The following is a 21,790-nucleotide window of genomic DNA, read 5'->3' as shown; positions in this document are numbered from 1 at the left end:
AGCTATAATTGTATATTTTCCTTCCCAATTTCTTCTCCTCTTGAAGGCAAAGTAAGACAAATACTAAAATGAATGCATGCATATTAGAGGCAAAGCTGACTTTAAAGGAGTGAAAAGGAACATTGGTAACATCTCTGCATCCTACCCTGAATCTGAACTGAGTTTCTAATCTTTCTTTTATGAAAACTTACAAAGGTGACATAACTTTATATCTGTGCTATCATCTGTCTCTTAATGGTGGTGAACAATTAAATAACTCATTGGAGAAGGCTGATCCTCATCTTTAATGACCAAAGGATCTAGCACATCAGTGCAAAAGATAAGGCTGATGTTTTTGCGCAATCTTCAAACCAGAAATACTGAGTGGATGATCTATCTTGGCCTCCACCAGTGGTTCCCAGCATTACAGATACATACTTCATTCAAGAGTGTGGTGCTGGAAAAGCACAGCAGGTCAGGCAGCATCTGAGGAGCAGGATTTTCCTGCTCCTCGGATTCTGCCTGACCTGCTGTACTTTTCTGGCACCACACTCGCGACTCTAATCTCTAGCATCTGCAGTCCTCATTTTCGCCTAAATACCTACTTCAGCCAATTCAATTCACTCCATGTGATATCAAGAAACAGTTGGAGACACTGGATACTGCAAAGGCTAAGGGTCCTGACAACATTCCAGCAACAATACTGAAGTTGTGTGCTGCTGGCCTTGATGCTTCCCTAACCAAGCTCTTCCAGAAAGTTACAACACTGGCATCTATTCGACAATGTGAAAAATTATGCAGATATGTCCTGTATATAAAAAGCAGGACAAATCCAACCCAGTCAATTAAACATCTCCAACAGTATATTCTCAATCATTAGTAAATTGATGGAAGATGTCATCAACAGTGTTATCAAGTCACACTTGCTCAGAAATAACCTGCTCAGTGAAGCCCAGTTTAGATTCTGTATAGGACCACTCAGCTCCTGACCTCATTACAGCCATGGTTCAAGTATGGACAAAAGAGCTGACTTCCAGAGGTCAGCTGAGAGTGACAACTAAGGCTGCATTTGACTGAGTGTGGTAACAAGGAGTCCTAGCAAAACTGGGTTTCATGGGGTCAACTCTGTAATGGTTGGAGTCATACCTGGCACATAGGAAGATAGTCATGGTTGTTGGAGGTTAGTCATCTCAGTTCTGGGATATCTCTGCAGGAGTTCCTCAGGATTGTGTCTTAGACTCAACGGTCTTCAGCTGCTTCACCAATGACTTTCCCTCCATCTTAAGGTCAGAAGTGGGGATGTTCACTGATTACACAATATTCAGTATCAGTCACAACCCCTCAGATACTGAAGCAGTCCATGTTCAAATGCACTAAGACTGGTCAGCATCCCGGCTTGGACAGACAAGTGGCAAGCTACGTTCACACCATACAAATGTCAAGCTTTGACCATTACCAATCAGAGACAGTCTAACCACCGTCCCATGACATTCAATGGTGTTACCGTTTTAGAAATCCCCACTATCAATATCGGGTTTACTGTTGACCAAGAATTCAACTGAACTCTCCACATGACACAGTGGGTACAAGAGCAAGTCAGAGGCTAGGAATATTGTAATGAGTAACTCACCTCCTGACTCCCCAAAGCCTGTCCATCATCTACAAGGCACAAATCAGAGGTGTGATGGAATACTGCCCTATTGCCTTATTGTGAACCAGACCAGACCCCGCAGAACATTTCAAGAAGGTAGTCCAGATCCTAACTTTGCTAGGTGTTATAACCAGGTGTAAAGTGGATATTCCAGGAGAAATGTCGCTGGTCAAAGCACTAGTTCTAAACAAAACATAATTTATTCACAACATTACTGAATGAAATGCAAACAACATAATACAGAATAATTTAATCTCTCTGAAAACCCAACAAATCTTCCAACTTAATGATGCTGTTCCAAATACTTTCAACAAAGTCCATACACATCCCTTGGCAATAAGGGTAAAATCAAACACAGGTTCTTACAGAACAGAAGTCAGAGAGAGTCCCAGCCTGGACCTGCTTCTTTGGATCCAGCAGCTTTTTCCCCAATACAGAGGAACATTGATTATCCAAACAACACAGGCGGGAAGTATTTTGTTCATTATAATCGAATGCCAGATAACACAGTTTAGTCAAGCATTGGGACCTTGACATCTTGTGAGGATAATCTGAAATTCAGAAATTCGGCCAGATAATTGAGGTTCCTCTGTACTATTAAAAACCAAACCAGTGAAAAGCCGAACTGGGAGGACTGGCCACTCTCCTTTTATTGTCCAAATTTTTTTAAAACTTGAAAGACTCCTGCCTGAGGCAGTATCTGTTAGCTATTATCAAATTATCTCTAAAAATCTTCAAACCAGACGTTTCAGAGTCTGTGTTGTTTACAAACCCTCTGGAAAAAAAGCAAAAAGGACAGCATAACTTTAATAAAGGAGCAGCTTCATTACAGCCTGGGTAAGTGCAACTCCAACAACACTCAAGAAGCTAGGACACAGCAGCCCACTTGATTGGCACCACATCTGCTCCTTCAGTACTGATGCTATGCAGCAGCAGTGTGTATTATCTACAAGATGCAGTGCAGAAATTCACCAAAGATCTTCCGATAGCATCTTCCAAACCTATGGCCACTTCCATCTAGATGTACAAGGGTGGTAGATACATGGGAATACCACCACCTTCGAGTTCCCTTCCAAGCCTCTCATGGCCATGATTTGAAAATATATCACCGTTTCTTCACTGTCACTGAGTCAAAATCCTGGAATTCCCTCCCTATTGGCATTGCGGGTCAACCCACAGTAGGTTGGACTGTGGCGGTTCAAGAAAATAGCTCGTCACCACCTTCTCAAGGGCAACTAGTGATGCTCATGTCCCACAGACATTTGAGAAATAAAAACTTACTGAGAATGAAATTGGAAATAATCAGAGACATTTAAAACTGAAATCAGTAGAGTCCACGAGAAACCCATGCAACTGCAGTGCAAAAACTCATTAATGAAATCAAAATACCAGTTCAATTTTAAAATAAAGAGAAAAGGTGTGCATAAATATGAAGGGGAGGATAACGAAAGGAGTATGACCAGGTTAGGATAGAAGCCAAAAATCAAATTAGGAGGCCAAAGAGTAACAGCAAAACTAAATTACTAAGGAAAATTAAAAGAGAGGCAAGTATTCTACAATCATAAAGAAGAAAAGAAAATCAGAGGGGGCCAATTAAAGATGTACATAATAAACCCTCAAGTCTTAGTGGAATATTCAATAACTGAGTACTTCCAGAAAGTTTTAGATGGTGGACATGACATTATACAAAACAAAATGGCATAATGATGTTTAGTATTGAAAGGGATAGGATGACTGAATTCATCAAACATAAAGGGCGTAGACTGTATGGATTGCATTCATATGCATCAAAACAACCGAGGGAAGAAATGACAATGGCATTTACTGATGCGTATATGCATTTAAGGGGAAGTGACTTAAGCATTCAAGGGAGAAAGAACTAAGAGGGTATGTTAATGACTTTAGATGAAAGCCTTTGGGAGGAGTTTTTTGGGGACATAAACAACACTTGAACTTGTTGGGCCAAGCTTCCTGTTTCTCAGCTGTAACAGGAGTACAGTTATACTCACTGTACAGTATTGTTTAAGAAGCGTCAGTTACTATTTTGAGTGCCTTTTGCCATCTAAGACTAAATAATGAAATGGATTGAATGACTTCTGTGCTGTGTAATTCTATAATGTACTGGTCAGTCTTTAAACATATATCCCATGTACGTTTTAAGCTTTTATTTGCAGTTTGAGATTTGTGATTAGAATTAATTTATGGCATTTTTCTGTTTGTCAGTTTTGTGAGGATTAAATGTATCAGAACACAATTATGTAGCTCTGGCCTTAGCTTATCTTGATTTGTGCAATATTGTACAAAAGAATGCACTTTTTTTAAATGGTATTTTTTATTTGGAAGTAAATTGTATTGTGTAAATGAATAAACAATTGCTGGTTGGGCAATTGCAGTAACACTGTAATGCCATCTGAGTGTGCTATTGCCTACATTGAATATAGGTTGTCAAATTCTTATTTTTAAAATTTAATATACTGTAGACCAATGTGTGCTTTATCTTACATGCTGCCTAAGCGTGCATATTTCTTATTTGAAAGAGCAGTAAAAAATACAAGTAATAAAAACACCAAATATTGGAAATAGCAGATCTCCCAGCATCTGTGGAGAGGGAACCAAAATGTTTCAAGCCAATGATCTTTCATCAGAACGTAGAAAATACTAAATTGACAGAAATGTAAGTGTTTGTATGCTCCAGTTGCTCACCGCAATTGCAATTAAAGATGACAAATTGCATAGAATCAAGTATTTCATGCCATCCATTTGAAACTTGTAAGTTCTTTGCATTTTCTGAAATTTCTTCACCAAATCATAAACAAGCGCTACAATGCTGGATAAACGTTTGAGTCAGTTATCATTCTTTGAAAGCAAATTAACTTGTTAAATTCTCTAGTTTTAAAGCTTGAGCCCATTATTGCTATTTGTTCCCATTGAAGTTGTTGAATGACATGGTGTATATTTGCAGGTTTATCCTTTTGTTTCAGCAGTGAAATTGTCCTTAATGTGAGGGTATACTTGTATAATTTGTAGCTTTAAAGAGACGCTGCTGTTTTGAAATTTGATATAACATCGTTTTCCCTTTAGAACCCTTTAGAAATGAGAGGAGGAGGAATTTCTTCAGCCAGAATGACTCTGTGAAACTCATTGCCGCAGAGGGCTGTGGAGTCCAAGTCATTGATGTATTTAAGATAGTCAAAGATAATTTCTCCATTAGTAAGGGGATCAAAGATTGAAAAGAGAAGGCAGGGGAATGAAGTTGAGAGGCATATCAGCCATGATCAAATGGCAGAGCAGACTCGATGGGCTGAACGGCCGAGTTGTGCTCCAATATCCCATGGTCTTTCCTTGAAGAATGGTATATCACTCTGTCAGGTGTGAGTAATGTAGATTCAGTTGTATTTTTACAAATATATTAAATTCAACAATTTAATGTTTTTTGGTTCCGTGATGAAAAGTATTAATGTGAATTAGAAAAAGATTAAATGTTGAAAGGCGAATTGGAATAGATAATGGACTGATTTGTTCTCATTTGTAAAGCAAGAAAGCCATGCTTTTTCATTATTTGTAAGCATGCAAAGTTAGTTCTACCTCAACAAATTGGCATTTTTCTATTTACGCAACAGGTAAAAGAATTTGCAGTATGGTGTCAGGATTTTGCAGTCAGTGGCAAAGTAAGAGTGCTCACCTCGAGCAGTTATTGACCATTTTTTCATTACTTTTTGAGTGAGTGGGTCGGTAATCTGGCACCTGACCCAGTGCAGCACCTCTCCGGCATTTGTGACCAATAACAGAAGCAGCAAGGCTTTTCAGTAATCCCGAATGAAGGATCTCCATTAAGACCTGAATATAAAACAGGAAGTTTCAAATGGGATTCATAGAGAAATGTGAATCAGAAAAGAAAATGAAATAAATATCAGGAGCAACTGGGATAAAGGGAGATAAAGAAATAGTTTTAAAACATTCTCTAAAACTTCAGCTTTTGAAGGAATCAGATTTCAGAGCCAAGGAGGTTATTTAATCACGCTATTTCTAAAGAAATGACGCATTACTGAGTGCACAAACTATATTTTTTTTTCTGCTGTCTTTTTAAATTTATCTTTTCATGGGATCTGAACATCTCTGGCAATGCCAGTGTTTATTGCACATTCATGCCTTTTAATACTTAGTCATGAGCTGCAGGCAGTCATGTGCAAGTATACCTACAGTATTGCATGGAAGAGCATTCCAGGATGTTGATCCTGTAACAATGAAGTAATATAATTTAGTGAGGTGCCAGTGAGTAAGGATCCTGAGTCCATGTTGTGTTAAGTTCAGTGCCAAGACTATCAGCAAGATGCAACAGTGCACCTGCTGGGGAAGTACTGTCGGTTTTATTTTTATTTCGGTTGTAAGAATCTGACCAATGCCTTTCCATGTTGAGGCATTGGTGAAAAAGCTGACAGCTGGAATGTGTTTTTTTTAAAATAAAAATAGAAGTATTGTTTGAACTGAAGATATCACTCGACATTTTCTCTGTTTCATTTGATTTTTTTTAATGGAGTAATTTTCAATTTTGTCAATATTCTTAGTACTAAAATAAGATGTTTTGTTCCTGTGCTTTAGGAGTTATTAAAGAAAGTAAAACTGATTCCACATTCAGCAATGAACAGTATGCTTGCCATGTTGGACAGGCGGACATATTGGTGCATTTCAAGACAGCGGTGCTGGGGGGTACCCATTCCTGTTTTCTATCACAAAGAAACTGCAGAGCCGCTTATAAACAAGTAAGATGCTTTTAAATTCATAAATATGTTTCTGTGACAGCTTGCAATAATCGACAAAAGTAGGAACATGAACATTTATACTTGTTTACCTTGCCTTTTAGAATGTTTGGGGAGATGGTGGCATAGAGGTAATATCATTGAACGAATAATCATTAGGCCTAAGACATAGGTTCCAATCCCACTATAGCAGTTAATTGCATTTAAATTCAATTAATAAATCTCAACTATAAACCTGGCCATCAGTAATGGTGAGCATGACTATTATCATCTGGTTCATTAAGTCATTTAGGGAAAGAAATGCGCCAGTCTCTTCAGAGGAGAGCAGCAATAGCTAAGTCTGTGTCATCATTCATGGTCAATTGTGCACAGCAAAGAAAGAACATATATATTGGTCTATATTGGTACTAACAGCATAGGTAGAAAGGGGATGTGGTCCTAGAATCAGAATTTAGGAAGCTAATTTAGAAGACTAGCGAGCAACACCTTAAAAGTAACAATCTCTGGATTCCTTCTAGTACTTCATGCAAATGAGAAATGTGAAGACAAAATAGTTTAACCCTTAGCTGGAAATATTATGCCAAAGATCGGAGTTTAGGTTCCTAGGACATTGGGACTGGATGTGAAGGAGATGGCACCTGTACAAACCCAGAGGGACTGCACCTGAACAGAGCCAGGATGGATTTTCTTGTGGGGTACTTTGTTAATGTTTAAATTAAATCAGGGTTGTGGGAACCAGGAGAGCATCTCAGAAAAGGGTAACTAACTAAGGTGCACAAAATACTAGAGAGGCAGATGGAATGCTTTAATTTCTCCTTTAATCTAACTTCACTTCCTCTGTTCTAGTACTAAGTCAAGGTTATGTATATGACTGGGTTCTGTGTGTATGAATGTATAGAGTATAGTGAATATGATTAGTGAGTTACAGATGCAGAATGGAATGTGGATTTCTTTTTAATAAAAGTATTCATTCATGGAATGTGGCTATCGCTGGCTGAACCAATATTTATTGCCCATCCCTAGTTGCTCTTAAGGTGGTGGTGAGCTGTCTTTTTGAACTTCTGCAGTCCATGTGCTGGTTGGTAGACTCATAATGTTGCTAGGGAGGGAATTTGAGAATTTAAACCTGTGTTACTAAAGGAATAGTGATATTTTTCAAAGTGAGAAGTTTAGAGGGGAGCATGCAGGTGGTGGTGTTCCCAGGAAGCTGCTGCCTTTGTATTTTTAGGTGGGAATGGTTGTAGTTTTGGAAGGTGTTGTCTAAGAAGTTTTAGGTGAATCCCTGCAAAGCGTCTACAGAGGGTACACATTGCTGCTACTGAGCATTTATGGTGAAGGGATGTGGTGTTAATAAAGTGTGCTTATTTTACCCTGGTTGGTGATGTTGGAGCTGGACTTAGCTAGGCAAATGAGGATAATTCCATCACCATAATGACTTATACATTGTTGTCAGGCTTTGAGGAGTCAAGAGGTGAGACACTTGCTGCAGGATTCCTAGCCTCTGATCAGTTCTAGTCGCCACAGTATTTATATGGTTAGTCCAGTTTTGTTTCTGTTCAATGGCAACCCTGAGGATTTTGATGGTTAGAGATTCAGTGATACTAACACTACTGGATGTCAAGTTTATTCTGTCTGGTAGAATATGGTCATTGTCTGGCAGTTGTGTGACACAAATGTTACTTGTCAGCCCAGATATTGTCCAGGTCTTGCTGCATTTATACATGAACTGCTTCATTATCTGAGGAGTTGTGACTGGTGCTGAACATTTGTGCAATCATCAGCAAGCCTTCCCAATTCTGACCTTATGATGGAGGGAAGCAGCTGAAGATGGTTGGGCCTAGAATACCGTCCTGAGGAACTCCCTGCAGAGCTGAGATGACTGACCTCGAAAAACCACAATCATCTTCCTACCTGCCAGGTATGACATTAACGAGCAGAGAACTTAGCCCTGATTTCCATTGATTCCAGCTTTGCTAGGGCTTCTTTGATACCAGGCTTGGTCAAATGTGCCTTTGATGTCAAGGGCAGTCACTTTACCTTCCTTCTGCAATTCAGCTATTTTGTCCAGATTTAAACCGAGCCTATTATGAGGCCAGGAGCTCAGTGGCTCTGGCAGAACCCAAACTGGGTGTCACTGAGCAGGTTATTCTGAGCAGAAACTGCTTGATAGCTGATGACACCTTCCATTACTTTACTGATTATTAAGAGTAGACTGATGGTTTGGTAGTTAGCTATGTTGGATTTGTCCTGTTTTCTCTGTACAGAGCATACCTGGGCAATTTTCCATTTGGTTAGGGAATGCCAGTGTTGTAGCTGTATTGGGTACAGCAGATTCTGGAGCATGTCTTTAGTAACATTGCTGGAATGTTATCAGGGCCTATAATCTTTGCATTGTTTGGTGCTTTGTATTGGCTGAAGATTAGCGTCTATCTGGTTACATCTGGATGAGCCAAGATAAATCATACACTCAGTATTCATGAGCTGGGCAACCTCATGCTTAACGATGGGTATATTTGTGGAGCTGCCCTCTCCAGTGAGTTGATTGTTTTCATGGGATCTGAACATTCTGACTGGATGTAGCTGCATATAATGATGTTGCTTTAACAGAGACCTAGCTGAAGAAAGAGCAAGACGCAGTGGCCAATATTCCTTGATATACAGGGGTTCAGGGAAGGTAGGAAAAGAAGAAAGGAGGTGGGGTGATGGTTATGGTTAAGAAAAGCATTGGAGAAAGCATGTCTAAAGGTTTCAAGGACAGAATTTATTTGGCTAAATCTAAATTAAAAAAAGGATTACCTGGCATACTCTATAGGCCACCAACTAGTCGAGGGTGTGTAGAGGAACAAAGCTGCAAGGAAATTACAGTGAAGTGCAAACATTGTAGAATAGTTATGATTTGGAATTTTACACTCCAACCATTCCAGTTTACATTTGTATAATTTAAAGACTAAAGAAGGGGAGGAATTCCTAGATTGTGTTCAGTAGAATTTTGTACAGTAATGTATCCATTTTAATGAGCCAGGTGGCATTGCTAGACTTGGTTCTTGGGAATGAGGTGGGCCAAGTAGATCATTTTGTCAGTGAGGGAGCATTTAAGAATCAGTGATCATTGTGTCATAAGGTTTAGGATGATGGAGGAAAGGAACAATGAACAATCAGCGTGAGAATAATTAACTGGGGGAGTGCTGACTTCAATGAGATGATGGAACTGGGCCGATTAGACTGGGACCAAACAGCTAAACAATGAGCTGCCTTCAAAGATTGATGGTTCTATCCGATTCAAGGCATATCCCTGAAAAGGGAAAGATAGGGCACACAAATGCAGAACTCCCAGGAATGGCAAGCAGATACAGAAATTAAAACAAAAGATAGCAAAAAGATGTGCTTCTGACAGATATCGGGTAGAAAACACGATAAGAGCCAGACTACCAAAGACCGAGAATGAAAAGAGATTGGCAGCAAACACTAAAGGGAATCCCAAAGTCGTCCTCCGTAAAAGATTGGTAAAAGAAGTGAAGCCTATTAAGGATCTGAAAAAGACAATTTCATGTGGATGCTGAGGTATTAAATGACTACTTTGTTTCCTCTTTACTGAGACCATGGAAGTATGAAAATTTATTTACCAGAGGTGTTCAAAATTGATGAGGAGGGGTATTGGATAAACAGTTGATGCTTAAAGTTGACATGGCACTGATTGCATGAGATGCATCAAAGGATGCTGAAGGAAGTGAGAATGGAAATTGTTGAGGTTCTGATTACTTTTTTCAGTCTTCCTTTGGACTGAGGATTGGAAAATTGCAAACATTATACCTAATATAAAGAAGAGTGCAAGGATAAGCCCAGCATTTATAGATCAGTCAGATTAACCTTTGGTGGAAAAACTAGAAACAATAGCTCAACGTAGAATTAACAGTAACATGGATGAGTGTGGGTTGATTAAAGAGTGCATGCATGGATTTCTTTGGGGAAAGTCATGTTTAACTGATTTGTTGGAATTTCTTTTGAAGAGGTAACAGACAGTATTGATGAAAATACTGTTGATGAGGTGTATGTGGACTTGCAGAGGTGTTCGGTTATTGTATTGTGTCAACAGACTAGTGAGCAAAGTCAGAGCTCATGCAATAAAAAGGACAGTAGCAAAATTGAGTGACTGGAAACAGCAAATAATGACTAATAAATATTATCAGACTAGAAGAAAGTTTCTGATGAAGTTCCCAACGGATCGATATTATTATTTTTCTTGGGAAGTAAACATTTTAGATCTTGGTGTCCAGGGGACATCTTCAGAGTTTGTGGACAATTCAAACATGGAACTTTGTAAACTGTGAGGATAGTGTGGAAATTCAAAAGATCGTTGATAATTCAGTAGATGAATTTTTTGAAGAAGTGACAAAGAGGATTGACGAGGGCAGAACGGTGGACATGATCTATATGGACTTCAGTAAGGCATTCAACAAGGCTCCCCATGGAAGACTGGTTAGCAAGGTTAGATCTCATGGAGTGACAGGGCGAACTAGCCATTTGGATACAGAACTAACTCAAAGATAGAAGACAGAGGGTGGTGGTGCAGGGTTGTTTTTCAGACTGGAAGCCTATGACCCGTGAAGTGCCACAAGGATCGGTGCTGGGTCCACTACTTTTCCTCATTCATATAAATGATTTGGGTGTGCGCATAAGAGGTACAGTTAGTAAGTTTGCAGATGACACCAAAATTGGAGGTGTAGTGGACAGCGAAGAAGGTTACCTCAGATTACAATGGGATTTTGATCAGATGCGCCAACGGGCTGAGAAGTGGCAGATGGAGTTTAATTTAGATAAACGTGAGGTGCTGCATTTTAGCAGGTGCTGCAAATCTTAGCAGGACTTATACACTTTTTTTGTCAATCTATTTATTAGCAAATTTTTTTAACTTTACAAACAAAATTATTGAAAAATACAATCAATAACAAATATCAGTATAATAAAAAGGGAAAAAACCACAAATTCCAATACAACTACTGTCTACTAACTACTAACCTACCCTATAATACAAAACAAACCCTAACACTGTGCAAAGCAACACTAATAAATAACTAGAAGATCAAAAAAATGAAGGAAAAGCAAAAACAAACCACAGAATACATAACAGCTATGCTCGGCACAAAGCTTCCAAACAAAGGAACAGGACCATAGTATAGATATATAGATATATACACCCGTATTAACTCAGAAGACCCCCTCAGGGCCCAGGGCTTGACAAACCTAACCATCCTGGTTAAACAAATGCCCTAGTTAAGATAACTGACAAATCTATATCCAAATAACTCAAGTAGGGCTGCCATGTTTTATAAAAATGGTCTGTTCTGTGGTGCACCAGGTTTGTAAATAAAAGTCCAAGGGAATGTGTTCCATAATTAATTTCTGCCATCCCAGCAAGCCCGACGGCTTGTCAGACACCCAGTTCATCAGAATATTCTTCCGTGCACAGTATGCAAGAATATTAAATAGTTTCTTCCCATGCCTGTCTAAAGATGGTAAATCCAGTAGACCTAAGAGGAGAGATATCGGGTCTACTTTGACTTCAGCCCTCAATACCCTCCCTATCTCACCCGCCACAGCACCCCAATACATATGGAGCCTGTGGCATGTCCAGAAGCAATGGGTAAGAGTACCTACACTTATTTGGGGCACACTGAAGATGCCCCTTTTTTAAACTTTGCCAGATGGTCTGGTGCCAGAAGAATCCTATGCAGAACTTTTAACTCCATAGCGCATGTCCTATTACAGATTGAGATCTTTCGAGCGTTCTCCCATGTTTCAGAAGAGATCTTCACTCCTAGCTCTTTCTCCCAAATCTCACATAACCAGTTAATATCCTGCCAGGCCCTGCCACCCAGCAGGAGATAGAGGGCATTAACCGAAAGGGTGCTTGTCGAACGTAGCAACTACCTCTCTATATCAGGCTTATAGGGCTTAGTGAGAAGCATAGTCTTCTTCTGGATGAAATCCCTAATCTGAAAAAAATGGAAAAGGTCTCTGCTGGGCAACCCATATTTGTGGCTCAGTTGCTCAAAAGACATCATAACCTCTCCTTTGAACAAGTCTCCCAAACTAGAAACTCCTCTCCCTGCCCATAGTTTGAACCCTGAGTCCATCATCCCTGGTCGGAACCCTGGCATGCCAACTATAGGCGTAAGCGGAGAAGTCTTGCATAAGCAACCCTCACTCTGACGTATCGCCCTCCAGGCCTTGACTGTACTAATGACAATGGGGTTCCGGCAGTGGTCCATAACTGTCCTCATCTTATCCATAAACAACAGGTTAATAAGAAGGCACTTTGTATCTTGGAGTTCTGCAATTTCTCTCTATTAATAATATGCTGTGTTTCCATTCTTCCTGCTAAAGTAGACAAATTCACATTTTCCCACATGCATCATCTGCCAATATTTTTGCCTACTCACCTAATCTGTACCTTTTCAGTCACCTTGTGTCTTCACAAATTACTTGCTACCTATCTTTGTGACTTCTGCAAATGTAACAACCATACATTCTGTCCCTTCTTACTGTTGTAGATTATAAATAGTTGAGGCCCCAACCCCTATCCCTGCAGCATTTCCACACATTACATCCCACAAACCCTAAATGATTCTGTTGTGCCGTCTCTGTTTCCTATCAGCTAGCCAATCCTCTATCCATTCTAATCTGTTGCTTTCAACACCATTTTGTGCATTTAACTTCTGGTGTGGCACATTGTTACATATCTTGCAGAAATGTAAATAAACCCTATCCACAAGTTTCCTCTTAATGTCTTATTCTTGCCTTTGGTATTTCTAAACTTGATTATTCAAACAAAGAACTACATGGGCAGCATGGTGGCTCATTGGTTCGCACTGCTGCCTTACAGTACCAGGGACCTAGGTTCGATTCCGCCTCTTGCGACTGTGTGGTGTTTGCACCTTCTGTCTACATGTGTTTCCTCCGGGTGCGCTGGTTTCCTCCCATGATCCAAAAATATCTGCACGTTAGGTGAATTGGCCATGCAAAATTGTCCATAGTGTTCAGGAATGTGTGGGTTAGATGCATTAGTCGAGGTAAATGTAAAGAATACATTGTAGATTAGCTATTTTTGTCTGTTTCTGTTCTATGAATTTCTCTTCAGTTGAGTTGTTCACAGGGGGTTTGAAACAGGCAATGTACTAGATTGGGTGGACTAAACAGGGATGGGACATCCCCGTAGCAGATATGTTGACTCAAATTTCAATCAGCTATTTGAAAAATCACAAATGACAAAATAGAATTCTCCAGTTAAAATTTATTGAATCATGTCAAAGTTCAGTGCAAAATCTAGCAGAAATCCTTCAAAAAAGTAATGTTTATAGATGCAGTTAAATGAATGAATGTACAAAACGTGTGAGATGTTCTGCCTTTATGTAGTTACTTAAAGAACAATGGATAGGAGCAAACAAATCTCTTCACACCATAGGTAAACAAAAGTTATCAGACTTTCCAATCTCAAATTTCACAACTGAATTTGTTTTTAATGAGAAGGTTTGCATTTGCAATACAAAATGACACACTATGCCATAAATCAGAGGTGTGTTAGATTCATATTGGACTTTATTTATCCTGACTCCAAATGCAGAAAAAAACTCAAGTTTTGTCATCGTGGAAACATAACATCTTTGAGATGTAGCAAGCCTGTCGAATTAATTACAGTTTCTTCCATAAAAATATTCATGAACTTAGTTGGATGATCTCTTTTTTTTCTTTAAAACTACTCATTCATTCAATCTCCATGTTAACGTTGGAACTCCTGAGTTCTCATTACAGAAAATAGCTTCAGACTTGACTTTAAAATCTTTCTGACTTCCATTATTCAGATAACCTTTCACTGCCATGTCTTGTATTTGTTATACACATCTCTGTTTTAAACTGGTCCAATTATTTTTCTGTTTCTCATCCCTCTCTTGGACTTAGTCGTGTTACGGACTAATAATATGAAATAAAGGAAAGTTTGCTAATGGAAATGTAGATGAATGTTCTTCTGAAGTTAATGCTTAAGACAATTTTACTCTGTTGTGTAGGTGTAACACTTCACCTGCTGCCAACAGTTTTCCAAACCGTTCTGAAGAAGGGTCCCTGGAACTGATATGTTAACTCTGATTTCTCTTCACAGATGCTGCCAGACCTTCTGAGTCTTTCCAGCAATTTCTGTTTTGGTTTCTGATTTTCACATCCATCGTTCTTGTTTTCACTTGTTAAGTGCATGTGCCTATATGACCCTCATTGCTGTTCAAAAGTTAATGTGTTATGTGAAGCACCATGGCATTCTGACATGTTAAAACAAATCAAAAGTGGAAACATTATTACAAGGTAATCTAAGCTTTGAAATGTTACAATTGGACAGGTAATCTTGTTATCTAACCGAGATCTGTCTGTGCATTAATACATGGACGCTGTTGGATTGCTTTTGTGGGACTTTGATCAGTCATCGTGCAATCCGCTCTTTGTCATGACTAACATTCTACGTGGCTATGGAAAAAAGTGGAGGTCATTGGGTTTGGTTAATTGGCAAATGCATTCTCTAATCCTTTGAGATACATTAAAAGTTTTGAATTTAGAAAAACTTCATAAGTTTATTTACCTCTATATTAAATTGTTTGCAGATTTGTTCTTGAAATTTCTGTCTTGTGGGCTGTGATTGCAGATACAAATTATAACTATCATGAACACTCTTTAACTTTTCTCTAAGGTCACAGTTTCTAGCTTTGTCAGTGAACAAAAATATATAGAAATCACGACACATATAAGCTATTCAGACCAAACAGTCCATTTTGCTATTTAGCCTTCAAGCAAATAATTCCAGTTGAGCAGCACAATACCAGGAATTGAACAGTTTGAATCGGCATTATTTACTTCCTACCATTCTTTAAACACTCTTTGTAACTGGCAGGGACCTGCTGAGTATTTTAGGTCATTTCTGGTTTTATTTCAGAATCCCAGCTTCTGCAGAAATTTGTTTTTGTTTTTATCTCCTACTCTTACTTTTATCTAACCAGTTTTTAGCCCACTTTTCAATTCCCTTAATTGTGCCCTGTAATATTTTTGTCAAAAGCTTTTCCAAAGTCCCAACATCCTTTCTGCATTGCAAATCCTCTACGTATTGGGTTTGCTGACCTTTTCCATGAATTCTGAGGTTTTTGAGCTCTTATCATTCGATTTGAAGTGTTTATTAAATAAGAACTAAAAAAACCCCAATAAATAAGGAAGATAGTGCTAATTTTCAGGATTAAGTGAGAAAGATTTACAAGTAACTAGCACACATTTCATAAACAGAAACAGATGTTGCTGGAAAAGCTTAACAGGTCTGGCAGCATCTGTGAAGAGAAATCAGTGTTAACGTTTTGGGTCCGGTGACCCTTCCCCAGATCTGATTTCCCTTCACAGAAGCTGCCAGACCTGTTGAGCTTTTCCAGCAACATCTGTTTTTGTTTATGAAATGTGTGCTAGTTACTTGTAAATCTTTCTCACTTAATCCTGAAAATTGGCGCCATCTTCCTTATTTATATTATTTCTGACAGATGATATTGCAATTGACCTGTAATTAGCTGTCATGTTTTTTAAAATTAACTACCTCATCAGTCTATCTTCTGCTGTCTAGCAAGGATCTACATTCAAGAAATCCTTGACATGCAATGGAAAAAATAACTTTATTGGGCTACACAGTACAACCTTTGCATTTATAACCGTTATGTACGTAATTAATGACTTCAGAATTCTGCAAATCTCCACTGGTTCTCTTTGTGGGAAAGAAATAGTGTTTAAATCCTTAGCCTTGTCTTCAGATATCATCATTGCCTCACTTGTTCTTCCATAGTTATTCTTATCTAACTTTCATGACTCTGTGCACAGCATCTTTTACTCCAACATGTCTGATATTTATTCTTTAATCGTTTATGAACAGATGCTTGACCAACATCAAGCCCATGTACCTTGTAACTTCTTTCCTTGTTTCAGTACCAATCTGTATACCTTCCCAAAACCATTCCCTTTGACTATGCCTTCATTTCAGGAATACATGTTATTGAGGGGATCTGCAACCCCTTTTGCTCGCACCATTCTTCTGGCAGACGTGAATCATTACAGGAAAAGCTCAAAATTACTCCAGGTTTTTAGTAGACTCCTTTCATCCAGCCGTGTTAAGTTAAAACCTCGTGTGAGCTTAAAAATCATTCCACTTTATCCGAATATTTCAGGAAGGCCCGATGGCAATCCTTGTACCTTAAAGCTCCAAACGTCTCACCTCATTTTTATTTTTGAGTATTTTTGTAAGCATTTTATTGGTTTTAACACAAAACTGTCCTCTGCTCTTCACAGCAACACTTGCCTTGATGAGCACTGATCCTTGTGGTGCGCATCTATCTTCTGAACAGCTATCCTTTGCTTCTACTGTCTGCTTTTTGCCTGCAACCAACTAGCTAACAATTTGTTTGTTCCGTGTTTCCACTTGCTCTGATCTTGTCCATTAGTGTTTTATCTAATATTTTATGCAAGGCCCTCTGAAATTCCAGATGAATTGAATCTGCTATTCTACCCTTGTCTGTTCTGTTACCTCTTCAAATAAATCAGAGATTGGTCAAATAAAACTTGCTCTTGAAAATCATACTATTCATTATTTTGATTTCTAGACTTGAGAATTCCTGGCAAATGTTCTCAGTAAAGATGTAAAATGAGGAAATTTGTCATTGTATTGTAAGATTTCAATAGATTTGGTAGTGATTTTAAGATATTTAACTAATATGCTGTTTTTCTTCTAAATGTTCAGTTTAGATAAAGTCATGTCTTAAAATATCTTTGTAAAAACTGATTATTTGTCACTTTCAATGTGCAAGGCTATTATACCACCTAAATGTATCTTAATTCCTTGTGACTACTAAAGGGCTTTCGATGGATTGTATTATTGGAGATTACTCAGCAAGGAAACTCAGCAGTGTCCCGCAACTTAAAGTGGTGACATTTCCTCCAGTGACATGAAGCCACACCTCATTATATGAATTTTATCTTTGAACTATAATAGCCCTTGTGGCAAACTTCATTGTTAGGTGGTACCAGATGCAGGAACCATCCTTAATTATGAATTTTCAGCTGAAATTTGGAAATGTTTGTGAGCAACCTGACTTATAAGTTCTCGAGTCAGCTAGTGACAGCCAGTCCTGGATATTCAATCCTATTTGTAAAATTGCTCAATTATACTTGCGAGAAGTGACATAGGTTTGTACAAAGGGACCTGTTCTCTGCCAATATGAAGAATATGTTCAAACCTGTGTCGTTTTTGAAATACTCAGGAGCTTGTGGACCCTAAAGTATCCCACTGCTTCCTCCATGTCAACACCTTAATCAATCATCGTTAACTTTCCAACTATTCAGCACTTTGCAGTTATCCTGCAATACAAATTGTTTGAAATTTGGCATTTTTACATTTGTCCTACTGAATACAAAGCAAAATATCTCTTTTTAGCATTATTTAAGTTCTCTAGTGTACTTTTAGAGCCAAAACAGATGAGCCATTTTTCAGAAGCTTTCATTACTGTTCCATAAGTGAGCAGGACAAATTTGGAACTTGAAAAATAATTAATTCAATTTAAAAGTGAAGCAAAAATATTACTTGCACAGAAACCAACCATTTTGGAAAGTGTAGTAGTGATATATTAACTTTATAGTTTCAGTAAATTTTGATATGTGTAGTTGCTACTTAAATAGTACTTTATAAAATTGTATTTTGCATATGTTCAAATACTTGTCTGTCCAAGATTGCTAAAATATGAAACATGAAGAATGAGACATTATTCCAAATCCTTTTTGAAGAAAAATCTTGATCTGCAAGTTTGGAAGTTATACCCTTTATCATATTAGCTGCATATTTATTGTGAGAATTATTCAAAAAGCAAAATTTTGGTTTACATGTTTTATTACTGTGAAGTACATATTTGTAATAACACGTTGCAAGGTAGTTGGAATAATAGTTACAAACATGTTTTTTTTAAAATGCAAAAGAACAGAAGTTCATTTGAACTGTTATAGTGGAATAAATTCAGATCTCTACTTTATATATTTTAGAAAGTAGAGACATAAGTTGTGTTCCCAAAGTGTGGATTTAACCTTCGTATAATTGTAGTGGACAGGATAGTGGCCTATAGAACTGACAGGCAAATCTGTAATTGCACTGGCTGTCAATTCATAGGTCATACTCCTGTACACCTGAACCTCATAGAAAATCAACAACATTATTAGGTCAGTTAATGACTAGAAACAGTGTGTCTTCAATAGGGAAGGGATCCTTGATATGTTAGTGCCCATCGAAAGTAACAGCAGCTCCACTGGAAGCCAGTTCCGTCCAAATGGAGTTGCTGTTACACCTGATGCACACTGCTGTTCTCTTGTTTTCCTAAAAGTTTTTTTCAAGGTGAATTTAATCTTCCACAATCATGACAAAGAATTTGTTCCTTTTGTTGTTGAAGCTGAACTATGACAGAAACACAGTGTTATCAACAGTTTAAAACAGATTATCATTTATCATACATATTTATTTGTAGAAAATGGTAATTTGTAACAAGTCATTGATAAAAGGGACAAGAATACTTTGCAAAGTTGTTAGCCTTTTCATTTGACTGTCCATCACACATTTGGTTTTAAGATGTTTGGATGGCATCCTGAATGACTTGGAGTAATAGGAGAAACTTTTTTGAATAAGAATCTCAATTGAGACCCCAGAGAAAATAAAATTATACAGCCACATCTTTTTCACAGATAGTAAGTCTTAAATATGACTATAATGTCAGATAATCAGACCCAAGTTCAAATGTAAAAACAGTTCAGCAAAATAAATGAAATAGATCCCAGAAAGAAATTTGCGTCAATGGTGATGAAAGTTCCTACAGTCTGGATGTGGTGATTCATATTTCAGGGACATTAAAAGCCAAGTTTGATACTAAGCTGTGAAAACTGGAACAAGAGAGGGACAAGCATTGTTAGCTGATTGATATAACAGTACCAATCTTTGATAAGAGATTCAAGAATTTGCTGGTAGTGAGTTGAGCTGTTTCTTCAAATAGTAACTAGATTTTTACTTAAACAAACTAAGGAGTAAAATTAATTCTTTAGAATAACACATTCCATGATAATGTGTTACAATCATGGGAGGGAATTTTAAGCCCTACGTGATCAAACAATGCACATGATGTTTCGAACGAAGTGTTTGTTGAGCTATTTTTTAGCTTGATACATGCCAGGATATGTATAATGAAATCAATGAATTCTTCTATAAAAGGGTATATAAGTGATACCATTAAAATGCAATTAATCTAACACATCATCAACCCTTTAACTTTTCTTACTGGCATTTGGGAGTTTTAATATGTTATGGTAAAATTAAAACTAGTAGTACGTACATCAACGCAGTTTTTTTTCTATTTTATGAAGCACCATTATTATAATGGTGATTAGCTCAGTAGATGGCTGGCCAGTTTGTGGTGCAAAGTAATTTCACTAACATGGGTTCAATTTTCACATGGCTGAGGTTACCATGAAGTGCTCTTCTCAACCTCTCCCCTTGCCTGAGGTGTGGTGAACCTCAGGTTAAAGTAGCACCAATCGTCTCTCTCTATTGAAAGGGCAACCCTATTGTCTGGTAGGACTGTGGCAACTTTACTTATTATTAGAACTATTATATGATATATTTGTTTTTAATAGGTAAGGCAAAGAATCCTTACAATCAAAGAAATGTTGAAGAAGTATTTTTTTGTTCTATAGTTAGCAGCGGTATCTGAAAAGTAACTTACAGTCTGACCATAGTATATACTGGGATCTTCACACATCTCTTGAATTTAGAAATACAGGCTTACCCTCAAATTCATTGGAAATCATTCTCTTTCAATATATACAAATGAAATACTTGTCACATGCAATAAGATCAGTTCTTTGAAATTTTCACAGAACTTACTTGTTTCAGAAGAACGGATTGCTTAGTGACTAGTGTATCCACTTTAACAGGGGAGGAAGAAGCAGCACGTCGTTGTTGAAAATTTATCTTGTCTGTCTGGATCTACTCTTGGTCCTTAAAAGATATTCATGAGGAAGGCCATAAGTACTTTACTTCCAACTTCCATCTGCAAGTCATCAGTTTATTGCAGCAATGTTTCTACCAGAGTAGATAAGCATTCTGCTCAGTCAATATCAATCTATAAACTCATTGGCTGGTGTCATGGTCGCTGCATTACATCATTCACTTTGCTGTTGAAACCAAGTGCAAGTCATGTAATGCTAGAACTCCGCCTAGATCTGTGCCCGTACAGCCGTGTTTTTTTCTGATCAGCTCTTTGCTTAAATCAAAAAGATTAATTTTTTGGCTACATAAACTTGCATTTTGCTGAAGTGTGTGCTGTATCAGTTCTAATACATTTCAATAGTTTATCTTTCATGGTTTTGCAGCTTTGTAAAACTTTGGTTTGGAATATTTGTGCTAAGAGTCAAAACACTGCTTTCAAGTTTTATAGTGCAGTTACATTATCATGACTGCTTTTAAACAATGGATGTATAAGCACTTAAATGCTTATGCAACAGACTCCTTACCTGCTACAAACTGATTTTATCAACATTGTGACAATATCTAGTCAATTGAACTCTAATAATACATCTTGCATTTAAAGAAAATTTACTTCAAAACTTAGTGTCCATACTTCAGAGGGCACGAACTTAAATCTTACCATAGCAGGCTGAGATTTTGAACTTAATTTGAAAAGAAATCAGGAAATAAAGTAGCTGACATCAGTAAAAGTGACCATGAAGTTGTTGTTTGTCATTTAAAAAAACATATTCTCTAATGTAAGGAATAAAACTTGTTTTTGCCTCACCTGGCCTTTATTTGACTATCGTGGTTGATCCATGGCTGCCGTCCCAACCTTCTTGCAAATTATACCGAATCGCTCATCTCTGCTAGGGATGGACAACAATTGCTGGGCTTTCCACTGATGCCCTCATTCTGAGAAGTGAGAAAATACAATACAGCTGTATTTCTTCTTTAGCTGCAAACATTGCTTGGAGATTTTGCATCAAATGGAAAGCAGTGGAAAATAAATTTCACTTTTGTATTTTCTTTAAAAAGTACTATGGACCTTGGCTGATGTGAAGTTAATAAATGTGAGTTAATGATTACCCAGACTGCAAATATTTAATAAAGTTACTTTGTATACCCAGTGTAGCTAGCATGAGTTTCAAATATTTCAAAGAGAGTCATTTGAAATAATATCTTTGATATGTAATTCCATTTCAGTAAATTGTTACATGATTGACCAAACTGAAAAGTAAGTGGATTTTTCACAGTGAAAGTAGCTAGTTTTTCCTTTCAAATGAATAAATTTGAAAACAA

The 21,790-nt window shown here is 37.7% G+C and overlaps 1 protein-coding gene and 1 long non-coding RNA gene across 2 annotated transcripts in view; one reads left to right on the top strand and one right to left on the bottom strand.

The window, feature by feature from the left end:
* Positions 1–21,790, top strand: part of iars2 (isoleucyl-tRNA synthetase 2, mitochondrial) — a 97,627-nt gene that overhangs the window by 14,666 nt on the left and 61,171 nt on the right. Inside the window, exon 12 of the mRNA XM_043695778.2 lies at positions 6,230–6,390. Within this exon, the coding sequence (XP_043551713.2) occupies positions 6,230–6,390 (161 nt within the window). The remainder of the gene's footprint in view (positions 1–6,229; positions 6,391–21,790) is intronic.
* LOC122552807 (uncharacterized) lies at positions 18,317–21,516 on the bottom strand. The gene is made up of 3 exons (XR_006312506.2): positions 21,276–21,516; positions 20,366–20,479; positions 18,317–18,889 (listed from the first exon to the last, which is right to left on the bottom strand). It is a non-coding gene; the product is annotated as an uncharacterized LOC122552807 (long non-coding RNA).

The sequence above is a fragment of the Chiloscyllium plagiosum genome, unplaced genomic scaffold (assembly GCF_037043375.1).
Source record: "Chiloscyllium plagiosum isolate Xiang-an unplaced genomic scaffold, Cpla_swu_hap1 HiC_scaffold_10, whole genome shotgun sequence".
NCBI classification, from domain to species: Eukaryota; Metazoa; Chordata; class Chondrichthyes; order Orectolobiformes; family Hemiscylliidae; genus Chiloscyllium; species Chiloscyllium plagiosum.
The sequence above is the reverse complement of the archived record's forward strand: the minus strand, read 5'-3'. Positions and strand labels throughout refer to the sequence as shown.